Consider the following 27,235-nt stretch of genomic DNA (forward strand, 5'->3'; position numbering starts at 1 on the left):
TGTTTTTGGGTTTTTTTTTTTTTTTTTTGGTACCAGGGATCAAACTCAAGACCTTGTATTTGTGAGGCCGTGACAGAACCACTGATCTAAATCCCTGGTCCATTATTATGTAGAGTTTTAAAATATGGATATGGATTTCCCTTCTATGACATCTAAATTTGTCCTCCGATATATCTTGTTATCTTTTCTTTACTTTCTTTTTTATTTACTTAGTATTTATTTATGTATTTTTGGTACCGGGGATTGAACTCAGATCCTTGCACTTGCAAGGCAGGTGGTGGCACCACTGAGCCAAATCCCTGGCCCCTCTTTCTTTTTCATTGAATATAATTCTCATACCATACAATTTCCTCATTTAAAGTATGCAACTCAGTATATTCACAAGTTGTGAAACTAATGTTGCGGTCTATTTTAGAATATTTTCCTCACCCCAAAAGGAAACTCAGACATTTCCTAAATGTTTCCATACCTGTCGTTTAAATTGTGAAAGATGCCTTTGCCCTGTGAGGCAGCTCTGTCAATTATGTCTCTATCAACAGCCCATGGGGCACCAGTTTCCTCATACCCTTTGTATATATATCAGAATATCTCATCTTTACCAGCTTTATAGATGGCAAATCATCTCTCATTCTGCTTTTCATATATTTAATCGTGAGTGGCACCAACCCTCCTTTCGTATTTTCTTGGCCCTTTGTGTTTTCTCTGTGAACTTCTTTGTAGATTTATTCTCAATACAGGCAAGCTTATCAGTGTTATGGCTTTATTTTAGCCCACCTACCAGTATGTGACACATGGGGTGAAGGCCACTGTGAAGTTAGTGCTTCCTGAATTACAGAAACCAAAAGTGCCCTTCCATAGACTCCCATGTAGTCAGATATCCTGGGGGCCTCCATACCCAGGGCTGGCCCTGTTGAGAGTAGAGGGGCTCACGTATTTGTAGGGTGACTGTGCATTTTTCCAATGCAGATATAATTTTTGCTTCTCTATTTGCCTTGATTAGACATTGTATAATCCATCAGCTTTTTTTATGTGTGTGGTACTGGGTGTCAAATCCACAGATACTCTGCTGCTGAACTATATTGCTAGCCCCATTTATTTATTTATTTATTTATTTATTTATTTATTTATTTATTTATTTATTTATTTATTTTGAGACAGAGTCTTGTTAAGCTGACCTGGTGGTACTTGAATTTGTAATCTACTGCCTCGGCCTCCCAGAGTGCTGGGATTGTAGGTGTGTGCCACTGCACTCAGCTCGGCCAATTGTTATTTTTAATTGGCATTCCATGGCCTTTGTTCCATTTAAGTCCCATCAGCCCCAGATAAAGAGGTGTACACCTCTTACCAGTCTATGAATACTGGTTATTTTTTTCACTAGCCCAAGTCCCTGGTAAAATCCCTAATAACTTTCCTTTGTAGGAGGATCTTGGGAGAACTTGGAACCAGGAGCCCAAGAACTGGGAACAGGAATTTCCTCCTTGATGGCACCAGACCTGGACCAATTTTGCCCCAACCCTCTGTGTTAACTGAGTCCCTTTTGGAGGGACCAGAGCCACAGGTGATGAGAGGTAGGAGAGGATCCCAGGGCTCCTACCCCACAACTTCACTACGAGGTACCACAAAATCCTGACCAAGCCTGCCTTTCAAACCAGACTTTATTAGCAAGTAACCAAATGCCATTTTACTACCTGTGGCCATAAGCACAGTGCTTCCCCAGAAGCAGATGTGGTGAGGGGCCGGGAATTTAGCTCAGTGGTTCTGCTGCCTTCCTCACAAGCACAAGATCCCAAGTTTGATCCCCAGTAACCCCCCCGCCAAAAAGAAGAAGAAAACAGAAGCAGCTGTGATGATAACAAAGATACTGATGTGGCATACCTAATGTATTTGACACCTAGAATGGAGTGTTTTTAACATCCCTCCTCTGTGCCACAAAACTATTTTTAGTATTACCACAAATGAACAAGCAGTAATATGCCTTATTTTCCTGATTCATTACCTAACCAATTAGAAAAAGGAGAAATTTACATTGTAAAGATGTTCCAATATATGATTAGTTAGCCAAAAAGAACATAACACCAGTTCTGTGATATTCCTGCTGAAAATGCACGATCAGGATTTATTAAGGAGGAATCATCAGACATAGTAAATGAAGAGCCATTCTACAAAATACCAGGCCTTGAAAAATATCAAGGTCCTAAAAACTGAAGAGACTGGGAAATGTCTCACATGGAGAAGGACCAAGTAAACAGGACAGCTAGAGGAAATTTGTGATTCAGAACTGGATCCATTTTCTCTTTTTTCTTTTTTTTTTTTTTTCAGCTTTAATTGAGTTTATTGGCACATTTTAGGGATACAGTACATTTACATTCATTGTTGGGATCTTGTACCTTTACATGACAACTCTTGGTTCTCATTTTTTCCCCTTGTCCCTGCCCTCCCTTCACCCCCTCCTCTCCTCCTCATCTACAACCACTTTATTTCCATCTTTTCATTTTCGCACATTTTTTTCTTTTCCCCTTTTCCCCTTCCGCTACCCGTCCCATCTTCCCTACACCTTTAGCTCCTTTCTTTCCATTTCTCAATGTCAGTAATCTTATTAGGATCTTCTGTATTATTGCAGATTATTCACACCAGAGAAACTATTCGGTATTTACACGTGTGCCTTATTTATTTCACTTAGGAGTATATCTTCAATATGTATCCATTTTCCTATGAATGAATCTATTTTCTCATTCTTTATGTCTGAGTAATATTCCATTTTATAGAAAATCCACATCTTCTTTATCCAGTTTCCAACTGATGGGCAAATAGGCTGTTTCTGGATCCATTTTCTAGAAAGGACATTACTGGAACAATCGAACCTTGAACAAATCTGAGCATGGGATGGCACTGTTGTATCAACATTTACTTCTTCCCTTTGATAACTGTCTTGTGATTAGTAGGAGAAATGTTTGTATTTGTAGAGAATATATACTATGGAATTTGAGGTTGATGGAATGTAAGGTCAGCATCTTACTATTTTATAATAATATTTTTGGACTGTACTTCCAGATTTTATATGTATTTATAATTTGATTTTTATGTATTTATTTCTGTAGTGTTGGTGATCAATCCTAGGCCCTCATGCTTGCCAGGCAAGTGCTGTACCCATGAACTTCACTCCAAGCCCTGAAGTTTTTATTTCAGCACAAAGATTTTTTAATTAATTTTATTGGTACATTACATAGAGTATTTTATATTATTATTTTGCACAACATAATGACATTCTTCATTGTAGATTTGTTCCTTTACATAATATATCTTGATTCTTATTTTCCCCATTCCCCTGCCCTCTCTTCAACCCCTCTACACCTCCCTATTTACAGACTTTGTTTCCATTTTTTAATCTTCTCATATTAATTCCAGTTCCTTCTTTCCTTTCCCCTGCCCTTCGCACTTCCCATTTCCCTTTGCCCCTTTTCTTTCTATTTCACATTACCTATTCTATATTTTGATCCTTATTTATGCTTTTAAGTTTCTCACACTAAACTTTTCGGTATTTACACATGTGTGTCCTATTCACTTAAGAGTATCACCTCAATGTGTATCCATTTAGCTATTAATGCCTCTAGTTCATCATTCTTTATGGCTGAGTAGTATTTCATTTTATTTAAACACACACACACATTTTCTTTATCCATTCTCCAGCTGATGGGCAATTGGGCTGTTTCCATGTTTTAGCACAGTTTTACAAACTGTTCCACTGTGAATATGGGTGCACATATATCACTGTGGTATGTTTCTTTTAATTCTTTTGGGAAGATACCCAGCAGGGGAATCACTGGGTCAAATGGGACCTGTAGTCCTAGTTCTTTAAGGTGTCTCCATATTGATTTCCACAGTGGTTGCACCAGTCTGCACTCCCACCAACAGTAAAGCAGGATTTCCTTTTCCCCATAGCCCCACCAGCATTTGTTATTGGTTGATTTCTTGACAGCAGCCATTTTTTCTGGAGTGAGGTGAAGTCTCAGCATTGTTTTCATTTCCATCTCTCCATAACCAGTGATGTTGACTATTTTTTCATATGTTTATTTGCTATTTCTACTTCACAAAGATGATTTTTTTTAAAACTCCACAGTAATTGTAATTATTGTTGGGAGTGTAAAGCAACAAAACCTTTTTTGAAGAGGAGTATCTTTTCACAGTATTATTTGTAATTTTTGGCAATAGGTAGTGATAAATTGGTGTGGGTTTTGCTTTTAAATTCTTCATAGACAGGGCACCTCCTTACTACCCACATGTGAAGTAGACATGAGTGGTAGGAACCCCCAGCCCTCAGCAGACCCTGGTTACAGTGGCAGATCAGGATCCCTGATTAAGGTTGGAACTCAAGACACTGGGCATACTGAAGCCCTGGGCTAAGAAGGCCTTTGAGAACAGCATTGGGCTGATGGGCCAGAGAGCTTCTTATATACCATTCACACAAATGTAACATGCTAGCACAAAATCTGGCCAATCCACCTACATTTCACCATGGGGGAATTTTCTTGTACTATCTCTCCTGCTAACGAAGCTCTTTCAGAGCAGAATGTGACAAAGAAGTCCTTGCCTTAGCTGCTTCTACAGGGTGGGTACTTCCAATTAGGCTATCCAATGACCTGGGATGTACTTTCCTAATGACAGCCATCACCCCCAAGTGTAACCCCCCAAGTTAACCAGCACATATATGTGCTTGCTTTATGTTAAAGTAAATTACAATATCTCCCTAGGTTTTATTATAGAACAGAAAGCATGGGCACTCGGTCTTTGTGAAGTCAAAATGCTGTGTAACTGTACCCTTCTCTAGTGTTTTCCCCCTTCAGTGAAGCAGGGTTGAGCACAGGAAGAGATCTTTAGGGTGAGGATGCTCCACTCGAGCTCTTAGTGTGGAGTGAGTTGGGGGACAAATAGAGCGGGCCTGTAGGAGAAGCTGAGCACGGAAGCGGACGTGGCTGCTGTCTTTGTCTTGTCTCCTGGCTGTATGCACACTGGATGAAACTGTAACTGTGTGGTAAAGGGCAAATACCTATGCCAAGGGGTAACGAGTGACTAATCGTCCTCTTGCACTTTCTGAACAAGCTGTTCTCCTGAGAGTGGTGTCAGTAAAGCTTCAGATCACCTGAAAGGGCACCTCCTACCTTCCCTGGGAATGTCCCGTTTGGCATTTCAGACAGGAGAGAAAGAGCTTAGGGAGTGGGTCCCAGCCCTGGCTCCAGTTCTATGCATGGGTGCAGAGCCATCAATGCCTAAAGGACATAATAGTCACCCATGGTTCTTAGAAGTTTAGGTCCTGGGCTCCTGGCCCAGGGGCTCTGCTTCTCCCAGGGTGCCCCTGAGAGTCTGCATTTTTGATGCCTGTAATCCATGGACCTCAAGGTCCAGTATGAGAATTAATTGCTGTTTGCCGGAAGGCACTTTGGATGTAAGCATGCTTCCTGGGTGGAGTCCTTTCCGTGCCCCTCCTGAATGTACCTATAAGCTCTTCTGTTCTCTCCCAGCCTTCAACACAGCCAAGTGTGAGAAGCTGCAGAAGGAGAAGGAGGACCTGGAGCGGCGGTTTGAAGAAGAGCTGAGGAGGATGGGCTGGCAGCAGCAGGCCGAACTGCAGGAGCTACAAGAGCGGCTGCAGCTACAGTTTGAGGCGGAGATGGCACGCCTGCAGGAAGAACACCACAGTCAGCTACTGCAGATCCGGTGCCAGCACCAGAAACAGGTCAGTCTGTGGCACAGGCATGGGCTCCACTGTTGGGTGAGAAGGTGCACTTGAGCAGGGAACCGATCCTGTTCAGTGGGTGAGCTTGTGGTCAGGACCACATTCTGATTCATGTCTTCCCTCTGACCCTATGCTCCTCTCTTCCAGATACTCTGACCGCCCTAGCTCCTTCTCAGTGCTTTTGCATTTGCTGTGCCTAAATCCTCTCCCTCCAAATACTGTATGGCTTCCACTCTTGTCCTTCCTGGCTTTTCTCCATCATCATTTTCTCATCGTTTCTCTGTGAGGTCTTTCCTCATCTGAAATTATACTTTCTTCCCCTTTGACATGCACACATTTCCTGTGCCTTTCCTACTTTAGGGTTTTTTCAGCATTTATTACTAACACAAAGTTTGCTTCTTACCTGCATATTCTATGGGGGCAGAGATGGTAACAGGCAACATGTACTTAGCCCTGCTTTTGCACCAGGCACTGCTTCCAACTGTACATACATTGACTCACTGAATCCTCGTGATCACCCTACCAGGTAGGTACCATTTGTATCCCCATGTTACAGGTGAGAAAACTGAATCCATGGGGGTTAAACAACAATTCACAGAGCTGTTTATGGAAAAGCCATGGTAGAATTCAGTCTGAAGCACTGACTTAGAATTGCCTGCCAGACTTCCTGCTATATCTTCTTCCCTGTCTTCGTGCTACATCTTCCCCCTGGAACTGTGCCTGTGGAAGTGAGGCACAGAACATGTATTTGTCGAATGAAATAATGAATGCCAATTGTTAACCTTAGGCCAGCAACCTTTCTGGGCAGAGAAATTCATCCAAAGAATAATGAAGGAATAATTTTCATGGGGCCTGTTCAGGTGAAAGTGGGCAGGAGCCAGATGTGCCCACCCCACAGCCAGCTACTGGTGCCCATTACTTCTGTGAGTGCTGATGAGAGAGAGGCAGAACAAACCAGTCTGCTTCCATAGACACCGCTCCTTGCATTTCTCTTCTCTCTAAATGCAGAAGCTCAGTTGCCTGGATCCCCTCCTTCTAGCTGGTATGTTATTTTATAGTTTGCCTGTGTCCATTGATGAGCAGTGCTCTTTAAATCTCACCTGACACTCATCCTTCATGATCACCAACCTTTGAATTGACCTCCATAGGCTGCTTCCAAATAGCTCTCCCAGATGGCGGTACCAGCGTCACCTCCCCCTGCCCCAGAGGCTTGTGAATCCTAAAGCACATGGGACACATTTCAGACTAATAATAAATACAATTGTGGTAATAAAGAGCCTCTTATTTTGTACCATTTTACCTTACACAGCAAGCACCTCAGGTTAGTCACCCTCCTTTTCTAGAGGCTGATAAAATGTAAATGCACCTGTCTGCTTGAGGCAGCTCAGACGTGGCAACTAAAACACAGAAGGGATCACAGCTAAAGTTACCTACTGGTGTTAAGAATAGAAACAAAAGCCCAAGCATCTCACCTCCCAAGCATTCTAAGTGTAACTCCTGGTAGCAGACATTAGCACCTGCTGCAGTCATCTGACTTCTTACATGGTGTCAGACCTGGTGCAAATATCACCTTGTCCCATGCTGCTGTATCTGTGGTCTGTTCATCTCCAGTGTTACACAGAAGTCATGTCTATAAGCTTTATCAGTCCAAATGTCTGGGCCAGCAAAGAAGATGCCAGGAGTGGGAGGTATGCAGCAGGTAAGGGAAGAGCCACTGGATGCAGGTTCACAGAGTGATGCTACATTACCAGGGCCACTGCCCAGGGCAGCTGCCACTAGTGGAGCAAAGTTCCTGGCCAGGCCTCACCAAGCCTCCTGTGTTCAGAGGCACAATATCATCTGCATGCTTTGTGAGAGCAGAGATGCTAACAGGCTGGAAGGTGTGTTCTTGCCTCTTAGCTAAGCTGAGAGACAATGGCCTATTGCAAATTTCAAACTCAGAGAGATTGTAAAGGAAAAAAATCCCTTGACTTCTTCACATGAGCATGAATTCCACTAGCTACCTATGTATGTTTGAAAAGCTCTCAGTCTTGTGAGGGCACCAAGTTCTGTTCTTCTTGGTCCTTTATGGCTATTAAATCCATCTATTTATGTATTCATACCCCTACGCAAAGAATACATATTGAAAGATCACTGTATGCAAAGTACTGTGACAGGTTACTACAGGAGATACCAAGATTTATAAAATGTGGGCTTGCATATTTCATAGAGGAAGTTCAGGGAACTATAACCCAGGGTGAGAAATACAGATATATGTTTAGGAATTGAGTTAACTTCCAGCTGTGAGAATAAGAGAAAGTGCTGTGGTAGAAATGCATCTGAATGCTTTGCAGTTGAGTGGACTTTCTAATAGCAGCCCAGAGGTTTGGAGGACCAGCCACTCAAATCTCTGACGGATTCAGGGACCTGGTTCTACTCCTGCTGCCCAGTGTTTTCAGATTCCCTAACCTTCCACTTCTGTAGTACAGTGTGCAAGGGAGAAATGAGGAAGAAGAGGAAATATACATCCACTCAGGACTCTGAGAGTCAGTGCTATCGATGCCCATTGGTCTGGTGGAGAGGAGACTCCAGTGGAAAGTGAAGTAGAGATCCGACCATCTGTGGTTTCAGTTACTCTGGCCTGCATTCTCCAGCCCTCTGTCTTCCTTCTCATGGACAGTCACATTGGCAGTGCTAACTACACAGTAGGATCACTGCCTGCTTGGCTTCTCCTCATGACCCAGCCTCCCACAGCCAGCATGGCAGCATGGCATGGGGGCTGCTTTGGTTCTGGCATAGAGGATCATTTGGGGTTCAGGAACCAGCCTTCACTTAAACTGGGACCTGCTTACAAAACACGGTGACCTCTGGCTTTCCTACGGGATCTCTCCAGGAACAAATTCATCCAAATTCTTTTTGCCTAACTGTCCACTACCTCAAGGGTCTCTGCTTCAGGAACCTGTGGGAATCATTTGGAGGACAGACAGAACAGAACACCCATACAGACTAAATGAGAATTGCTGAATGAAGCCTACCATAGGACTGTTTCTATTTTTATGTATTTATTTACTTATTTTGTGATACTTGAAAATGAATCCAGACCCTTGCAAAAGCTAGGCAAGTGCTCTTCTACTGAACCACATTGCACAAAGGTAGGTTTTTGTTGTTGGTGTTGCTGTTTTGTAACAGGGTTCTCTCTATGTCACCGAGAGTGGCCTTGAACTCAGATCCTCTTACCTTAGCCTCACAAGTTCTGGGATATAGGTATGTGCCACTGTGCCCAGCAGGGCTGTTTCTCTGAGCTCCCAGTGAGATTGTGGTAGGCAGCCTACATGTGTCCAAGGAGGTACAGGACTTGGTTCCTTAGCCCAGCAGGTGCTATGTAGGGGCTTGTACAGTTGGAAAGGATGGGCAAAAGGGTGACCTTTTATTTTGCCTTTAAGTTAATGTAAAGATATGATAAAGCTCTTATATCAGAATTATGGTGATAAAAGTAATCAAAATCACCTCTCATTTTTTAGCAGTCTACAGGTGCTAGATTCCCCACTTACCCATAATGAAAGCACACGAAATAAATTTTCACCATAAACAAGTGTGTTTCTCTTTTCTTGCTCCAAATGTAGTTGCATCTCAGCCCAACTTCCCATCCTCCTTTCTGAGTTGTCTCCAAAATGTGTAGCTGCAGAGCCCTGTATTCAGACTAAAAGGCAGGAACAGCATCTCCATTAGTCTGAATGCACTGAGACCGCTTAGTCCATCATTCTGCATTACATCTCCTTAACCTGCCTCTTCTGAAGGTGCCCAGGTGTCACACAGCAGAGATACATTGTCCTTAATCAAATAGAATCATATCCCAAGGGCCCTTGCCCACTGGAGCATCTTCTATTGGGGGGAGGCCATGCAGGGGACAGGGACCTCTGTGGACACCTGCCCGTGTGGTAGGCTGCAGAGACGGCCAAAAGTACACCCGGAATGTAACAAAGTTGACCCGAGAGCTCTGAAATGGCTAGCCATCTGGATACTGCAGCAGTGATGAAGTGAAGGAGGATTTCCTAGTTATTGGGAAAGGAAAGTCATTAGGAGGCACTAAGCATGAGCCAGCTCCCTCTGTCTCAGATACATGTCTGAGATGGGGCCAAATGAGAGTTTAGTCTGGTTTGGGTTTAATGAGAGAAGCCAAGACGATGTAGAGCACATGTTTCTTCATTTGAAATGTAAGTCTTCTCTAACTGAGTTACCAAAGCCTCAGATAATTGCATTTTGCAAATGGCTGCATAGAGTAAAGCCCACAGCTCTGTCGTTCCCCATCTGAGGGGATGGTTTCCCACTGCTGAAACCAGCCCAGCTAAATAACAAGCAGCAGCAGGAATTAAGTCATGGGAATTGGTGTTTTCCAAACCACTGGAGCTGTTTGACGGGCAAACAGAGATTCCTTTGCAGCACAGCCCAGAACTCTGACATTTCAGGAAGGCAGAGAGAGGACCAGCAGTACTTCAAGGGGGCCATACACAGGTTTCTAACAGAAGGAGAGGATATTTCAGCCAGCATAAGCTTGCCAGAGCTTGACAGTGTGTTTCTGATTTCGTAAACTACAGTTCATAAAATCATCCTGTGTTTTCCTTGGGCCAAACTCTAAATCTTCTCAAGTGCTTCAGAAGGCTCTGAGGTCTTCTTAGCCTGGATATTCTTACTGGCTTCTTAATAAGTGTGAGCCTGTGCTCCAGAAAGGAGCCAGGACCCATAGGATAAAGTCATGGGAATTAATACTATGACAAGAAAGAGGATGGCCCATAGGAGACAGCATCCCTTCCTCACTGAGGAAACATTTTTTAAAAAACACGAAGAGGCATGAAACCTGAATTACTGAAGAACAAGAATGATTATGTCCAACTTTTGGTTCATGGTCTTTCTTTGGTTTTCTACCAAACATACTTGTCATACCTCTAATTTGGTGTGGAGTTTTAGACTTAGAAAATCAACATTTCATTAATAAACACACTCCCTAGAGGCTGTTGTGGATATATCATGCCCTTACATCTTCCCTAATACGTAGGATGTGGAATTATATCACCACTAGTTTGTCTTCAAACAAACTAGAAAAGCATACTTGTTAGCCACAAACATACTACAGTATCACCACTCAGGGCATCTGACACCTCCAGGAACCTTTCTGTGACTTAGCCCTTCCATCTGTTTCTCTTTTCTGAATGCTCCCATGGTAGTTATGTAAGAGCCTAATAAATTAGAACTATCGAGGGCTGAAGAAAGGTGTTTTGTTATACTGATCTGTGTAACATACCTCCAGATAGCATGAGGTACTTGTTTCTTAACATGTATGCTTGTGTTTAACTGACATTTGTAATGAAGCAGAAAGAAAAGATATTTCCTTTTTCTTTTTTAAAATAGTGATTTATTTTTTTCAACAGATGAAAGGCTTTGGACAAAGATTCCATTAAAACCTCGTATAAAGGGAATTGTATGGTTAAATGCTATTGTAATGAGTCCTTCTGCTGAGTGGATTGATTCATAACTCTGAACCTCAAGTAAAATGTTTAGTCAAGAATGTCAAGTAAAAGTGAATCACTGCATACCAGTCCATTTTACACTGTCCTGAGTAATGTTGTGGGCTCTGTTTTGTTTTTACCTAGTGATTTCCTTGTTTTAGAGAATGAAGACATAGGGCCAGGGATTTAGCTAAGCGATTTGGTGGCCGGCCTTGCAAGCACAAGGACCCGAGTTCAATCCCCGGTACCAAAAAGAAAAAAGAAAAGAGAATGAAGATGTCATTCTAAGAGAGAGAAGCCAGGCAAATTTACCCATAAAATTGTACCTTCCAGAATGATAATCTACCTATTGTAAAATAAAAATACCTCCATGTATTGATGATCCCTTATGGAGACTCCTTCTTCCCTCTCGATCAGAGAAGAAAGTATGTAAATTATCCCCTAAGCAATGAGGTAACTCTTGGAAGTGGCTGAATATTACTAGCTAGACGCAAAGTGTTTCTAACTAGTCCACCAAATAATTTTAGACCTGGGTACACTGTCTAGATCTGTGTTTTTCAAATGTCAGGTTTTGACACATTTATAGTTTGTGGAATAAATTTAGTATATAGTCACTAGCATTATGTAAGATTAAAAAAAATAAAATAAAATAAAAATGGAAACCAGACTTTTGCAAGTGAGAAGTACTTATGTGAAACTGGAGTTTCAGATGTGGAGGTGTAAATGCATGTTGGTGTATAAATGCATGTTTGTATGTTTCTGCACTGTGTTGCAATATACAATGGAATATTTTACAACGGAGCATTGACGGAGACTTGGGATAAACACTTCACGTGCTATATCCAAGAGAGGTTGGCTATAGTGAGGAGAGGTTGCTTTATACAATTAATTCCAGACAAAGTACATTTGAAATTAAGCAACACAGTAGCTACAGTAACAAAAAGAATAAATGTGATAGGAGTGGATGAGGGAGGTAGGTAAAGGAATCAAGAAGTACCAAAATGAAAATTCCAGGACTGGCTGTGTCAGTTGTGATTAAACTCCTGAAATGTACCTTCAGCTGGGGAATCAGCAGCCTTTCACAGGAGCAGCTCTGAATTATCTGGGCAGAAGTCCACATTGTACTCTAGGGACAAGTTTATACTTAGATATCTGGTGCATTGAGCACATGCACATCTCCCAGCCTCACTCAGATATGGGTGAGAGGATGCTGAAATGTTACTGACCCTTCCTGGATGGAGGTGGGGAGATCACTACAGCATGTTTCATAGATCTTTGCCTTTGGGATCAGACAGATCTGGGGACCACTTAGCTCTGCTGTGTACTCAGCCTTGGGTTAAACATTTTAAATTTCTATAAGCCTCAGTTTCCTCATCTCTAAATTGGACATAAAATATTTACTTCATGAGTGTACTCAGAGGATTGAGTAGCTAATACTAGGGAGCCTAGTAATTTTTAGTTCCTTCATTTACCTGGTATAGTAGGCTCCCACCTGCCACTGGAAAACAAAGCATAGACCTCTCATAGGGAGGAAACTTTTCTTTCCTTTCTGCATCATTACCTCATAGAGTGACTGCTGTAGGGGAAGGGATAGCAGGGGAAAGAAATATGGGATGGTCCAGCAGCCAGGCCCAAGCTCTAAGAGGTGGCCTGGATAGCCATACCTAGATAAAGACTTCTCTGTAACTCCAGATAAAACAGGTAACTATGGACTGGGGATTTAGTTCAGTGGTTTCAGTGCCTGCATCGGAAGCACAAGGGCCAGAGTTCAATCCCCTATACAAAAAAAAAAAAAAAAAAAAAAAAAAAAAAAAAAAAGGAAACTATGAGGACCCAGGTTAGACCACTCTTAACATGAAGACAGGAGCAAAAAACAGCTTTTAATGCTGGTGGCTAAGCAAGTGATTCCTGTCAGTACTGAGAGTGCCAAATAGAAGTTTATTCTTTTTTATTACCTCTTTTTACATCTATGAAGCTTACTTTCATTGGCATTTCCCTCAAAAAGAGCAAGCAGGAGTTACACAAAGCCAAGCAATAGGTCAGAGGGAGAGCAGAGAGAGCTCTTGCAGGAAATTCCGGAGTCCCTAGTCTCCTTTTGTGTCAGATTACAGAAGTAATGGCTACTCAGGTACATTCCACAAAGAGCGTAGTTACCTAGTTAACCCATAGTTGACCAGTTCCATATGGAGGGGTAGTCTCCTCTCACAGAGACTGCCACATCACTAACAAATGATGACTGCCTTGGTACCAGGCTCAGGGTGGCCATCATTTTCCTTAACATTTGGGGCCACTGACTTCTTCTTCTCACTGAGTCACATCTTTCCCCTCCAAGCAGAAGGAATATTGCTGACAGCAACTCCTGAGTTCTCTGGATAACCAGTAACTGTGATTCTCCTCAGGTTGAAGATATCACTGCCAGCCATGAGGCTGCACTCCTGGAGATGGACAGTAACCACACAGTTGCCATTGCAATCCTGCAGGATGACCATGATCACAAAGTCCAAGGTAGCTACCACCCTTGTATGCAGCAGACAGAAGTGGGCCGTGCAAGTTGAACCTTTCCTGCTGTGGAACAAGGAGACCTCCTCTCCCCTGTTTTCTTCTTTTTCTTCCCAGTGCAACTTTTCTGTTTGTTTCTATGAAAAGAGTAAATAGAAATTAAGAATTCAGGTAGCACTAGGGATAAAGCAATTGCCTAGTATGCATTAGGTCCAAGGTTTTATCTCTGGAACTGGAAGGAAAAAAGATTCAGTAACTACAGTATCCTTCTCCAAAGCAGTTATATTCATTTTTGCCTGAATATTGGAATCCCTTGAAAAGCTGTAACAGCCTCATTCCACACCCAGGATTCTGATGTAGTTGGTCTGGGTTGCAGCAAGGGCATCATGAATTTTCACAGCTCATTGGATGGTTCTAATGTGGATCTAAACTGAGAACCACTCTTCTAAAGTAGGCATAGAAACCTTGTGCTTTGTCTTGTATTTTAGCCTTATAAAAATAAACAGAAACTCCAGTCTGGGTGCTCTTCTTATATTTATGTTTTCTGGGCCCTAGCAGCATCTCAAGGGCTTTCACTACTTGTCCACATTTACTGTGGATGTACACTGAGTCTCCAGATCTTTCTTTCCACAATTTTTGTGACTGAATTGCCCTTTTGGTGTGGCTTAGATGTGGTTTGTTTCCCAGGGGCTCATCTGCTCCCCAGCATGGTAGCATGAAATGTAGTGGGACTTCTAAGAGTCCCACTCAGAGGTGGGGCTTGGTGAGAGGTCCTTAGGTCATGGTGGAGGTGGCCCTAGAAGGGAATGCATGATCTCAGTCTCTCTGGCTTCCTGTTTGATGATTTGATCTCCTTCTTGTATGTATATTGTGTTAATCAACTTTCCATCACTATACCAAAGTATTTGAAGTAACCAACTTCTAAAGAGGAAAGATTTATTTTGGCTCACAGTTTTGGGAGTTATGATTTATGATCAGTTGACCTAATTGCTCTGAGCCTGTGGCAAGACAGTGCATCATGGCAGGAATATGTTGCAGAAAAAAGCCTCTCACCTCATGACCAGGAAGCAAAAGAAAACAAGGGGAAGGCTAGGGTCCCTCCTCAATGACCTAAAAGCCTCCTGTGAGGCCCCACCTTTTAAAGGTTCCATCTTCTCTCATAGCACTGCACAAGGGACCACACATTTAGTGCATGAGCCTTGGAGGGACATTTAAAATCCAAATCAGAGCAGTTCCCACATGAAGCCTTCACTAGAGCTGAGCTGATGCTAGTGCCATGCCTGTGAAACTCCATAACTGTGTTCTAAATATACCTCTTTTCTTTATAAATTTAGCCTGCCTCAGGTATTTCATTATAGTAACAAAACAGACTAATATTCTTCAGGTACTTAGGGTTTTTTGTAAATCACTAACAACAATGATACTAAGTTTTACTAAGATTTTACTTTGTGAAGGAAGATACTTTTTAATCTTTCACATGCACTTACATTAATATGTGCAATTTATGCTTTAATTTCCCCTCCTTTTACCTTCCCCTCCATCAGATGGTTGGTAAAATATATTAAAAACAGTAAAATTTACCAATGAATTAATCTTTTTAAATTTGAGAATCAACATCAGAAGTTTTTTTTTTAATTATTTTAAAAATTTTCTTTGTAAAGAACAAAACCCATTGTGCAGTAACCAATGCCCATGCTATCGCCTATCTCAAGCACCATTCCCACACCTCTGGGAACTGTTAGTGAGGATAAAGTCTCAGCAGAGGTAAGAAAGAGTAATTTCCTGAGAACTAGTTAAATGTATTATCTGTGTCCTTGGATTACTGGTTCCCACCCTTGGCTACACAATGGAACTACAAGAAGAGTTAAGAAAAAAAAAAAAAAGATGTTTAGATTGTGTAGATTCCACTTTAGAGATTCCAATTTAACTATACTAGGGTATAGCCCAGACATCAGAAGTTTTAAAAAATTCCCAAGTTTCTATCAAGCCCCGTCCATAAGATTTTGGAAGACATGGATTAAATAAGCCAGTCCTTAAATACAGTGCTCAAGATCAAATAAATTCTCTAGCAGCAGTCGTGTTACAAAATAGAAGGACCCTTAACATGCTGACAGCAGCCCAAGGGGGAACGTGCCAGGTGCTAGGTGCAGAATGCTGTTATTTTATTAACCAGTCAAGGATTGTTAAAGCAAAGGTTAAAGAATTACAGCAGCACATCGAAGAGCAAAAGATGATGGAATTCTTGGGGAATAGACCAGAGCGATTCCTGGCTTCCCCAAATTATGCCTTAGCTACTTCCCTAGTTGGGCCCACTGGCTTGTATGTGACTTTTAATCATGAGAGGGGCCTGTCTGCTTCGCTGTTTTCAAAATTTCTTACAGGACCACATGAGGGCATTTACCAACCAGTCACAGAACTCGTCATGGAGGGCACTGGCCACTGCAGCAGAGGGAAGAAGCCCTCATACTGCTGCCCCCACCATATCCAGGTTTAGCCTCAACCTTCACGTCTTTGTCAGCTTGAAGCAGCTCCAGAAGAAGAGACCTTCGCCCAACAACAATAAAACAAAAGCCTGGAATGTTAGCTTTCCCTTGCCTTAAGATGGCTGCCACATGGAATAGCAGCCTCCATGTTAAAATATGGCTTCTCCCAACAAAGGACAGGCTTCTTCTTCCCATCATGCCTCTTCTCCCACCAAAAGAGTAACCTGATACTTGCTACCGCCTACCAGCTAGTGATGTCACAAGCCCCTCCTAGTCATGTCACAGGCTCCTCCAGTCTTTTAATACTACACTCAACTCCACCCTAGCTCAGGCTAACCCTACCCCCCCCCCACTCCTATAAAAGAAGCTCTCTGTTCTGCCATGTTGCTCTCACTCCTTTGTTTGGAGACAGCCCAGCAGATCCTCCCCATAGTAAAGGCTTATGGTCCTGGAAAAAAAAAACCTCCCCAGGTGATTTTAACATGCAGCAAAATTTGAGAATCATCGTTTTAAAGCACAATATTAAGATAGAAGGAAGTGTCATGACCTTGAAATAAAGAACTACATCATAGGGACACAGATATTGTATAATAAGCAATGCCTTATATCATCTTCAGACTAGATATTGGCTTTTCTTTTCCCTTGGGTTATTGAGGTCATCTGAAAATGCCCATTACTGCACTGTAGGAACTTGGTCTCAGGAAAGTAAATGTGAATACAATGGTACGATAAGTCATAGTATTGCTTTTTGTTTCTGAATTCTCACATAAATAGACAAGATAGATTTTTTTTTCTCATAGAAAAAGTCTTAGGCACAACTTACAGGGCTTTGAATTATATATAATGTCAAGACAATGTGGTTATATGTAATAAGAAGTAAAAAAATCATTATCATAATCAGGACGATGCTCTCAGTGTCTATTAAAACTAATCATTTACATAGAGGCAGGTAGACTAGAAGTCACTTGGTTTTAAGTCAATGAAATCAGCACTTTTTTTCCACATATAAATTTCAGCTATGACAACTAGATTTTTTTTCAGCAACCCTTCCACCATTAGTTAAAATATTTGGGTCAATGAAAGCCACAAAGTTTTTCTTAATTGTATCTCATGCCAGACAAAGTGGTAATTGCTGGACTCCAGCACTATCCTGTTCTCAGCATATGATCTGTACTGTTTAATGAGACCCTTTCTCCCTCTAGTTGTAACATGAAATCAAATTGCTTGTGTAGCCAGAATGAGATGGGCTTCACCACACTAATACAACTCTTCCCATCTGGAAGTAAACAGAATCCATTTGCTTAATAACTGTCACATGACATTTCTTTCTGCCTAACTTGCAAATTATTGCTGTGGTGACACTTTTCACAGAACAGAATTGTTGCAAACCTTCTGAAAGGAACCAGTTCAATTAGTCCTTCCTTCTGTCTGAGTGTCTTCACACCACACCTTTGCTGTGGCAAATCTTAGCAGTCCTAGTTCTCAGTGTAGCCACCAAAGGTGTCCTTGGAGGACTGCGTCCCATCCCCCCCGCCATTTGTTCTCTAGCATTGTGGTTCACCGCACACCCACTTTTCTTGTTAAGTTCTTTCCTCGGCCAGATGGCTGCTTCACACTGGGAAGACAAGTCCTGGAAGGGAATAAATGGGCATTGGACACCAGTTACTCAATTGTTTCTTCTATTAGGAAAAATAGGAGAATCAATGGGTGCTGTGAGCAAAGGACCTAACTAGGGAAGGGGAGTGGTACAGCAGGATGCAGAATTGTCAGTGTGTGACTGAGCGTGTATGTGTGAGCATATGTGTGTAAGCATGCACATGTGTGCCTGTGTGTTCTGTTGGCTTCCCTCCTTCATTTTTTTTCTTCTTTCCCTTTATCCCTTCTTTTCCCTCCCCTTCTTTCTGGCTCTCTCCTAAGATACAACCTGGCCATCAGATATCATTTCAAACTATTGAAGGAGTCTCTTCAGCTTTAAGTCTGCTATAGCCAGGATCATTTATGCATTTGTTTAAAGTCACTACCTTTATTTTTCCAAGAGTATTGCTTTATCTTTTTCAAAAGACCAACTTAACAATCTGATATGTTCTCTCTAGAATTGGTGTCTGCTCATGAACTTGAAAAGAAAGAATTGGAAGAAAATTTTGAAAAACTGCGACTGTCATTACAGGTTAGCTTTTCCTTAGCTTTCTTCAGGAATATCATTATTCCTACTCACAAAGATTTATACAGCACCCACTGTATACTTGGTCCTGACAAAACACTTAAATAGAAAGGGAGATAAGACATATTCTTGGCCCTTTAGGAATTGGCTGGCTACCCAGAGTGCTGTGCCACAAACAGGAGCAGACAGCAAAAAAGGTAATACATACTTGGATCAAACGAAGAATACAGTTAGGGGTACTGCAGAAGTTCAGGGGGATTTCTTAGCATTTGATGTGATCAGAGATGTTGACACAGTGCCTGAGCTGTGTTTGGAAAAGGAGGAGGATGTGGGGAAGAGAACATTCCAGCAGGGAAATGATTCAAGGAAAGTTGTGAAGTTAGAACGTTTGTACCACACTTTAGACACATTAGGATTATGCTGTAATTTTCAGAGTAGAGGTCTTTTACTTCCTTCATTAGATTGATTCCTAGATGCTTCATTTTTTGGATGCTATTGTGAAAGGAATTGTTTTCTCCATGTCTCTCTCAGTGAACCTATTATTCATGTACAAGAAGGCTACTGATTTTTGAGTGTTGACCTTGTATCCATCTACTGTACTGAATTTGATTATTAAGACTAGAGGTATTTTGGTGAAGTTTTGGGGGGTCTTCTATATAGAGTACCATGCTTCTGCAAAGAATGACAGTTTAACTTCTTCATTTTCTATTTTTATTCCTTTTCTTTCTCATCTGATTCCTGTGGCTAATGTTTCTAGAACTGTATTAAACAGGAGTAGCAATAGTGGGCATCCTTGTCTTTTTCTTGATTTTAGCAGGAAAGATTTCGGTTTTTGACCATTTAGTGTGATATTGGCTGTTGGTTTTTCATAAATGGTTGTTGTCAGGTTGAGTTAAAGTCCATCTATTTCAATTTTCTGTAGGGTTTTCATGAATGGGTGTTGGATTTTGTCAAATGCTTTTTCTGCATCGATTGAGATGATTGTATGATTTTTGTCCTTGACTCTGTTAATACAGTGTATTACATTAGTGATTTATGTATGTTGAGCCATCCTTGCATCCCTGGGATGAACCGCACTTGGTCAGGATATATAATCTTCTTGATGATCTTCTGCATTCTGTTTGCAAGTATCTTATTGAGGATTTTAGCAACTGAGTCTATTAGGAAGATTGGCCTGTAGTTCTCTTTTTTTGGTTAGATCTTTCTCAGCTTTTAGAATCGAGGTAATGGTTGCTTCTAGAAATGAATTTGGGAGTATTCTTTCCCTTTCAATTTCAGTAAAGAGTTTGAGCATTAGTGGCATTAGCTCTTATTGCCTCTCACTGATGCCTAAAGAAAATGTTGGTCTCAGATGCAAGCAGAGCTCCCCAGCTTCCCAATTTGTCTCTTTTGAGGAGAATGTAAGGTCTCCCAGGGTTCTTGATCTCCAGACACCCAGGCCAGCTGTTCCAGGAAAAGTCATTGACAGCCCTCAATCCTAGGGAGGAGCCACCTGGAAGCAAGGGTGAGGTGGGTGACCCAGTTTCATTTCTGAGTGTAGAAATTCTGATCATATCCAGAATGTGTTTTACATTTTAAGGGCAATTATATCTGGAAATTCTGGAAACTACTTCTCATAACCACAGCACATTAGCAAGGAATCTTGCTTCTTTGATGATGGCTCATTCCCCTGGCAGCACTTATCACACAAGGCTGCCCTGCCAGAAGAGAGCCCAGGATTGTGGAGATACACTGTACCACAGCCATCAGGTGCACCATTCAAAATCTTTGATGGTTGGGAGGGTAGCTCAGTGGCAGAGAGCTTGCCTAACATCAGTGAGGCCCTGGATCCAATCTCCAGAAAGGCAAGAAAAGGTAAAAGTTTTGTTTCATCATGGAGTCTTCATTGTGCTACTAGCATCAAATAATAGCATCAAATGCATACTTTAATCATAACTGTCCACTCAACAGAATCCACTGGGGCTGGAAACTGTTGGGTGGAATAAGGTGAACTTGTTCAGGTCAACTTCCTTGGGTTGTTAGCAGCAGGAAAAAGTAGCTAGTTTGGGTGCTTAAAGATTTGAGCTTTGAGTTTAAATCCATGCTGTGCCTGCTCCTTCTAGCTCTGAGATCTTGGACAGTTAGATAGGCTCTATAAACCTTAGTTTACTCACCCTTAAAATGGGAGTGATAACAGTACTCTTCTCAAGGAAGAGCTGATTAAGAGAACGAAAGTGTCAAAACTAAATAGCACTGGGGTGGGGTGGCACATGACTGTAATCCTAGCCACTTGGGAGACTGAGGCAGAAAGATCACAAGTTTGAGCCCAGCCTAGCAACTTAGTGAGACCCTGTCTCAAAATTAAAAATAAAAAGGGCTTGGGCTTTAGCTCAGTGGTAGAGCACACCTGGGTTCAATCCCAAGAGAGGTGGGGGAGGGAGGGGCAGGCAGTTGAAGTTAATAGCCCTGGATTGGTTTATGGAAAGTGCTAGTAAGTCTAAGTGACTGCCATTGTTATTACAATAGCTATAAGAATTGTTATATTTATGATTATCATTATTATTACCTGCTATTTGTTGATTTCTGAGTGGCCTATACCAGGTCTGGCCATCAGCTGGGTCTTTGTGTCCCTTAGCCTGACGTTAAATAGCAGTGAAGCTGAAAAACAATCTGCCCTGTATGACTATGGCAGCACCATTCTGTCCCCGTGGGTTTGTTTTGAATAATGGCAAACAAGGCAAGAAACCCCAGCTTGGTATTTTAGAGCCATCCTGGGTAGTAACTGCCTGATGAGATTTTTGTTGCTTTGCTTTTTAATGGTGGGACAGGGGTTTCAAAGACACATTTCCTTGAACAACACTCAGGAGATAAGGTGCAGGAGCCAGGTAGTGACACAGGCATTTTTATAGCTCGATTGTAGAAGGTAACTGCAGAGTGCTGTGGACTTGAGTCAGGCCTAGTGGGGCTGCCCTGGGCCATGATTTCTAGATTCCTGTGCACATAAACTCCCACTGACAACTCTATTGCTCCAATATACCAACATTTGCATTGAATGGCACTATGGGGACTTTTATTTCCTAAAAATGAAATAGAAGTAACTGGGAGAAAAAGAAAAAGAAGAATTAGGAAAAGGAACCTGCCCCAGGAGTTTTGCAAATCAGGAGCCTCTGCCCAGTGAATGAGGAAAGCAGAGAAGCGGCCCTTTAGGCATCACAGCGATGCTGTGCAGAGTTGCAAAATCAACAATGCCCTGCTTCTACTGTCTGGTGGGACAAGGCAGAAGAGTTCACAGGACTCTCTAGCCCCTGTGTTTTAATATAAGAGACATAGAGTGGCAAGGGTGGGGGACTTTGGATGCTCAGAGTGATAGGCACAGGACTGAGGCTTTCCTTAGGCATCAAGATAAAGCCACTGCCCAGGGTTCTCTGTTCACTGTGGTAATGAGAGCCAGGGCTGAGGTTGAGTGGGGCTTCGGAGCTGTGTCATGGCAGTGAGGGAGGGGCTCAGCAAGTCCTCAGAAGGGACCCTGAATCCTTCAACATACAGAGAGCTGCTCCCTTGTGGAGTATGCTGGCGGCCAGAGGTGTCTGTCTAGTGGGGAGGGTCTAAACACAGTGGACAAGACTGGGTGGCTCAGCTTTTGTGGTAGCTCATATCAGGAAAATGCTAGCCAGCTCTGAAACCAGGAGGGTTTACTGGGGACTGGAAATGAACAGGAATGAGAGTGAGCTCGCAGAAGAGGGCACCACTAATGGGAAGCTGAGATTTGAGATTTGTGAACCTAGATCAGCTTTCTCACTATGGTGAAGACCATACTCAGGTGACCCCGAGGGTACTTGGAGGTGTCATATAGGTAGCAGAAAGACAGGGTTATGTTTGCACATTAGAAAGAGCCTGATTGTTTTCTGTGGGCCAAAGACCAATCATGCAGTATCTGCGTAGGAGGCCAGGAAGGAGCCAATGGAGAGGCTCTTGTCCAGAAGAAGGAGAAGTAGGAGGGAGAGGCTGTGGGTTTCCCAGAATGCAAAGCAGGCAAATTGGCAAGATTTGACTGATCATTGACTCATTTGCTTTGGTGCTGCTGATAGCAGGGGTCTTAGAGAAAGAAGTACAGGCTGATATGAAGCCTTCTGGCTTAAGCTTTATGACTGAGAGCAATTCTTTTTTGTGGTAGAGGAACTGTGTTACTTTGAAAATCAGGACTGGCTGCCTTCTGGTACTTCTCTCTACAGACTGTCTGCAGCTGGAAAGCAGATGTTACATGTCCTCTATCCACAAGCCTCAGAATTCATTTATGTTTTTGTGTCTTTTCTGCTCAAGGCACCAAGAAGGGTCAGCCAGTGACACCTCACTCCATCATGTGGATGTGGGGCTCCCTCCACCCCTCTGTGGAGACCCAGGTGCTTCGTTGAGCACCGCTAAAGAGCCCCAGTGTGAGGTGGCGGGTCCTCCTGCTCTAGCTTCACAGCTCACGGTGTCCTTCTGTAGTGGCCCCGTCTGGACATCTTGTGTCATTACTTGCAGGACCAGGTGGACACACTGACCTTCCAGAGCCAGTCTCTGCGGGACCGAGCCCGGCGCTTTGAGGAGGCTTTGAGGAAAAACACAGAAGAGCAGCTGGAGGTAGTCACATCTTTCGAGGCTCCCTGCACTGTAAGGTCCCTGGCCTCCTCCTCCTCCTTCTCAGTCCCATGCAGGAACAAGGCTTTCATGCTGACCTGCTGAAAAGTGATTGCTGGCCACAACCTGCCCAGGGTGTTTAGGACTGTCTCTCGGCACTTCTCCCCGGATACAGACCATCAGCCTGGTCCTTTTACCACATCCCACCATGCCTCCCACATGTGCTCCCTGGGTTCCCATGACATGTAGAGTCTAGGAACTTGTCATCTTGGCCATGGTCACCCCTTGATACTGTCCTCCCATCAGCCCTTTAGGCTGGCACGGGAGACTAGTCGGGCAAGGCGAACTTCTTCAGAAAAACTACGAAAACGCCTTCCCTTTAATTTAGCATTTCCAGATAAAATACACAACACCCCATTAAATTTGAATTACAGAAAGACAGATTTGAAGATAAGTATCTCCTATTTAAATACTTTCGCTAAAAATAAATTATGATGTTGTTTATTTTACATCGAAATTTAATGGAGCCAGGAATTTAGTTCTGCCAGGGAGTTAGCTTAGCGGTTCTACTGCCTGCCTTATAAGCGCAAGGTCCTGAGTTTAATCCCTGGTACCAAAAAAAAAAAAAAAAAGTTATCTGTTTTAAGGTTATCTGTTTTAATGGATTATATCTATCAACACTATTCTAATATGCCTTTTTTCAGTGACTTTCTGCTTTTGAAGCTAGGTTGCTCTTTTCATATGCATGGGAGCAAGGCCTCTCATGGGCTGGCAGGAGGTGAGGGAACCTATGAGACCCCAGCTTCCTGGTGAATCACATCATCAGGAAGAATGTTAAAAGCTAATGTCGGGTTTCCTCTCTGGACTTCATGAACTCCCTTCTTGGGACAGACTGGCAGGCTCGCTTCTAGACTTTACAGGGAACCATGGCTATGCCTTATTCCCTACTCCCCATCCTGGAGTTGGATTTATAGGGGGCTTCAGTGGTAAACTAGCAGGGCACCTTCTCAAGGCTTTGGTGAGCATTCTTTGTCTCACTGGGGCTGAGTAGCTGGTAGCAGAAGGCCAGATTTAGCTAGATTCTTAACATTGGGTCATTGTTGGTTTTGCTGGGAACCTTGGCAATAGTTGGTTACTCTCTGCCCCTGTAGGTCGCACTGGCTCCTTATCAGCACTTGGAGGAAGACATGAAGAGTTTGAAGCAGGTGCTAGAGATGAAGAATCAGCAAATACACCAGCAGGAAAAGAAGATTATTGAACTGGAAAAGCTGGTGAGTTGGTCCGCTTGCTCAGGAGAGTAGCCCCTGTGATTTTCCTGCTGCCGGCATTGATGCCATCACCATTGACAGTGCTCAGTGAGGCATACCTCTTCCCTGATTTGCTCACGATGGCTAAGCCTAACGGCTTCCCTCAGGAGGTGGGAGTTCTGATGAGGAATCTCAGAGGCGGCCTCCTTTTGTTGACTCTGAGCTCCTCCCTTGATTGCCTGCCTCCTTTCCTCACTCTGGTTTCCTGAGGAAAGATCGTCCTCCCGCTCCCTGAGAGGATATGTGGTGAAACAGCATGCATCATTAATGGGTGCCAGGCCTTGTCAGAGTTTTCATTCTTTTCAACAGTTCACAGGGCAGTAGGTGTAGAAAGTGTACTAAATGAGCCATTTTACAGATACAAGATGGAGGCTGAGAAGGGCGACAATTATTTCACCCATAGATAATAGGTGGACAAGTATTCCAAATCCTCCCATGGAGGGAGGGTCAGGAGAGCTTTCTGGGGCCCCTTTTAAAAGTCATGAAGACACCGGGGATTTAGCTCAGCGGTTTGGTGGCCTGCCTCGCAAGCGCAAGGACCATAGTTCGATCCCCGGTACCAAAAAATAAAATAAAATAAAAGTCATGAAGATATAGTCACTTCCTAGGGGCCCTACTTGTTAATACCGTCACCTGAGACTAAGGTTTCAACATACCCATTTTGGAGGGACTCAAACATGCAGCTTATAACAAAGTCCTTGTTCTGACCAACTGCTCACCTCAGCCCCCTAAGCAGGGCTCCTGTGGAATGAGCCAAGGGCTCCCCTAACAAAAGAGCACTGAGGATTTCTCTCCCTACCATGAGGCTTAAGGCTCAGGCTCAGTCTAGAGTCCAAGAATGATGTTCAAAGGAAGAACAGGGTTGAGGATTTAGCTCAGTGGTGTAGCTACCTGCCTTGCAAGTGCAAGGTCCTGAGTTTGATTCCCCCATACCAAAAAAAACAAAAAAAAGTGAGGAACAAAGATGCCTTCCTTCATGAGATGCATGCCCTCCTTCAATGCAAGTTGACCAATGGTCGAGATAGATTTGTATTTTTTTCTTTATTAGTGGTATTTTTAAAATAAATATTTGTGGTCTGGGAATATAGCTCAGCAGCACAGTGCCTGCCTGGCAAACTCGAGACCCTGAGTTCAATTCCTGATAGCATAAATAAATAAATAAATAAATTTTAAAATAATAATAAAATAAACATTTGCTATTATAAAGGAAATAATAGAAAATTATAAAATAAGGTAAACAAAACTAGGAAAATTAAATCACATTCCTACTACTGTTAACACTTCCAGGGCTACTTCTTGGTGACACACACATGTGCAATGCACGTGTGCACACATGTTATTGCTCTGTACAGTGTAGCCTACTTTCTTTCAGTTAACAAATCTCTAACTTGTCATTTGAGGTCTCATTTTTTAAAGTTCCCCGTTTGTCTCTGGAATGTCCTTTGCAGCTGGCTTTTTTAAACCAGAAGCTGATCCAGAAGCACCTGTTGTATTTGGTTCTAAAGCCCCCTCTCCGCTTAGCAACATCGCCTTTTGCAGACATCTCTAACTGCAGGAGTGCTTAGCAGGCAGCAGACAGACTGGACTGCACTGTACCTGTTACCAGCATCCTGAGTGATGTGTATGACCTGACACGTGCCAGCAGCCCCAAATTTCCAGCCACCTGCTAGAGCTCACAGGAGACGCACAGAAGAACCTGTCCCCTCTTGACCTTGCCTCATACTCTGCCTACTGTGGGAACTTTACAGCCACTGGCCATCCTCCTCCTTCTGGTCAGACTGTCTGCATTGGGCCCCTCATGTGCCCGTGGGCTTATCAGGCTATTTTTAGGCTTATTTTGGTTTTACCACAGGCATGTGTGACTTCTCCTCCCTGCCTTTCCAGGCAAATGAAACTATTTGCTCATTTCCCATTTCCTGGGAACAAAGACAAGGGCCAGGTGGGGTGCCTTGCTAAAGATCAGGGATAGAGGCCATCCCTGTGGCTTCAATTCTCAACCCCTAATCATGGGTAAGTGGCAGTTTTCCTTGAAGATTAACTGCGTGAACAGTGAAAGTGTCACAGTCTTTCATACATAATTTATTTCTAAATGCATCTTAGAATGGAACTGCACTTCAGCTAGGCCTCAGGCCCTAGGGGGACACAGATAGGGAAAAATGGCATAAATTGTGGGGGAAATAACAACCATAGGATGGCGGAATTTTCTCATCATGTGCCAAGCTGATCTTTGAGTTTGTGTTCCTGGCTGCCCATAGGATGTGCCCACATTATTTATATTTTATGGCTCCATTTATTCAGGAGACTGTGAATGAAATAGTGTGTGCAAGCCTGGTCAGAGTCACTGATTCAGTGTGATTGACACTTTGGGGAAAAACCTCAGGATCTGCAGGCCAGACCACGTCCTCGTGTTATCTGTGGCTTATTGCTGACAATATATTATATACATATACAGCATCTACACAGGGACTCAATGCAAACACATTCACACACAACAAATGAAATAAAAATATATATCCAAAGTGAATATAGCAGGGCTCACTTTATTTTTACAGTATATCCTAGCATTTTCTATTCTATTTTCTTTTAAAAAAGAAATACTGGTCACATTCCTCCAACCTATCTTTACAACCCAAGAGTACACTGCAAACTGCAGTTTGCAAAATACTTTTCTTGATAATCCTTTAAAGCCCAGAAGCCGAGGGCGCTGATGTACTGCCTACCCTATGACCTTGCTGAGAACTTCTATAAACCATCTGCTTTATAGGCTGAAAAGAACATTATCCTGGAAGAAAAGATCCAAGTCCTCCAGCAGCAGAATGAAGACCTTAAAGCAAGGATTGACCAGAACACAGTTGTCACCAGGTAGGTGGGCCTGGCCTCTGGGCTTACAGAATATGTGTCACCCTGGAAGTAGCCTTGCCCTTGAGCTTTCTCTTGTCCTTGGTCCAGTTTGCCTTACTCTGAGCTGAAAG

The 27,235-nt window shown here is 42.8% G+C and overlaps 1 protein-coding gene across 4 annotated transcripts in view; it reads left to right on the forward strand.

Annotated features, from left to right (window-relative positions):
• Window positions 1-27,235, forward strand: part of Mtus2 (microtubule associated scaffold protein 2) — a 665,483-nt gene that overhangs the window by 635,825 nt on the left and 2,423 nt on the right. For all 4 annotated transcript variants that reach the window (XM_033759933.1, XM_010623851.2, XM_033759934.1 and 1 more), the window contains 6 exons: window positions 5,517-5,731; window positions 13,614-13,719; window positions 18,290-18,363; window positions 22,861-22,959; window positions 24,108-24,227; window positions 27,028-27,125. In XM_033759933.1, the coding sequence (XP_033615824.1) occupies window positions 5,517-5,731; window positions 13,614-13,719; window positions 18,290-18,363; window positions 22,861-22,959; window positions 24,108-24,227; window positions 27,028-27,125 (712 nt within the window). The remainder of the gene's footprint in view (window positions 1-5,516; window positions 5,732-13,613; window positions 13,720-18,289; window positions 18,364-22,860; window positions 22,960-24,107; window positions 24,228-27,027; window positions 27,126-27,235) is intronic.

Source organism: Fukomys damarensis, unplaced genomic scaffold (genome assembly GCF_012274545.1).
Source record: "Fukomys damarensis isolate Sample0158 unplaced genomic scaffold, DMR_v1.0_HiC HiC_scaffold_38, whole genome shotgun sequence".
Classification (NCBI taxonomy): domain Eukaryota; kingdom Metazoa; phylum Chordata; class Mammalia; order Rodentia; family Bathyergidae; genus Fukomys; species Fukomys damarensis.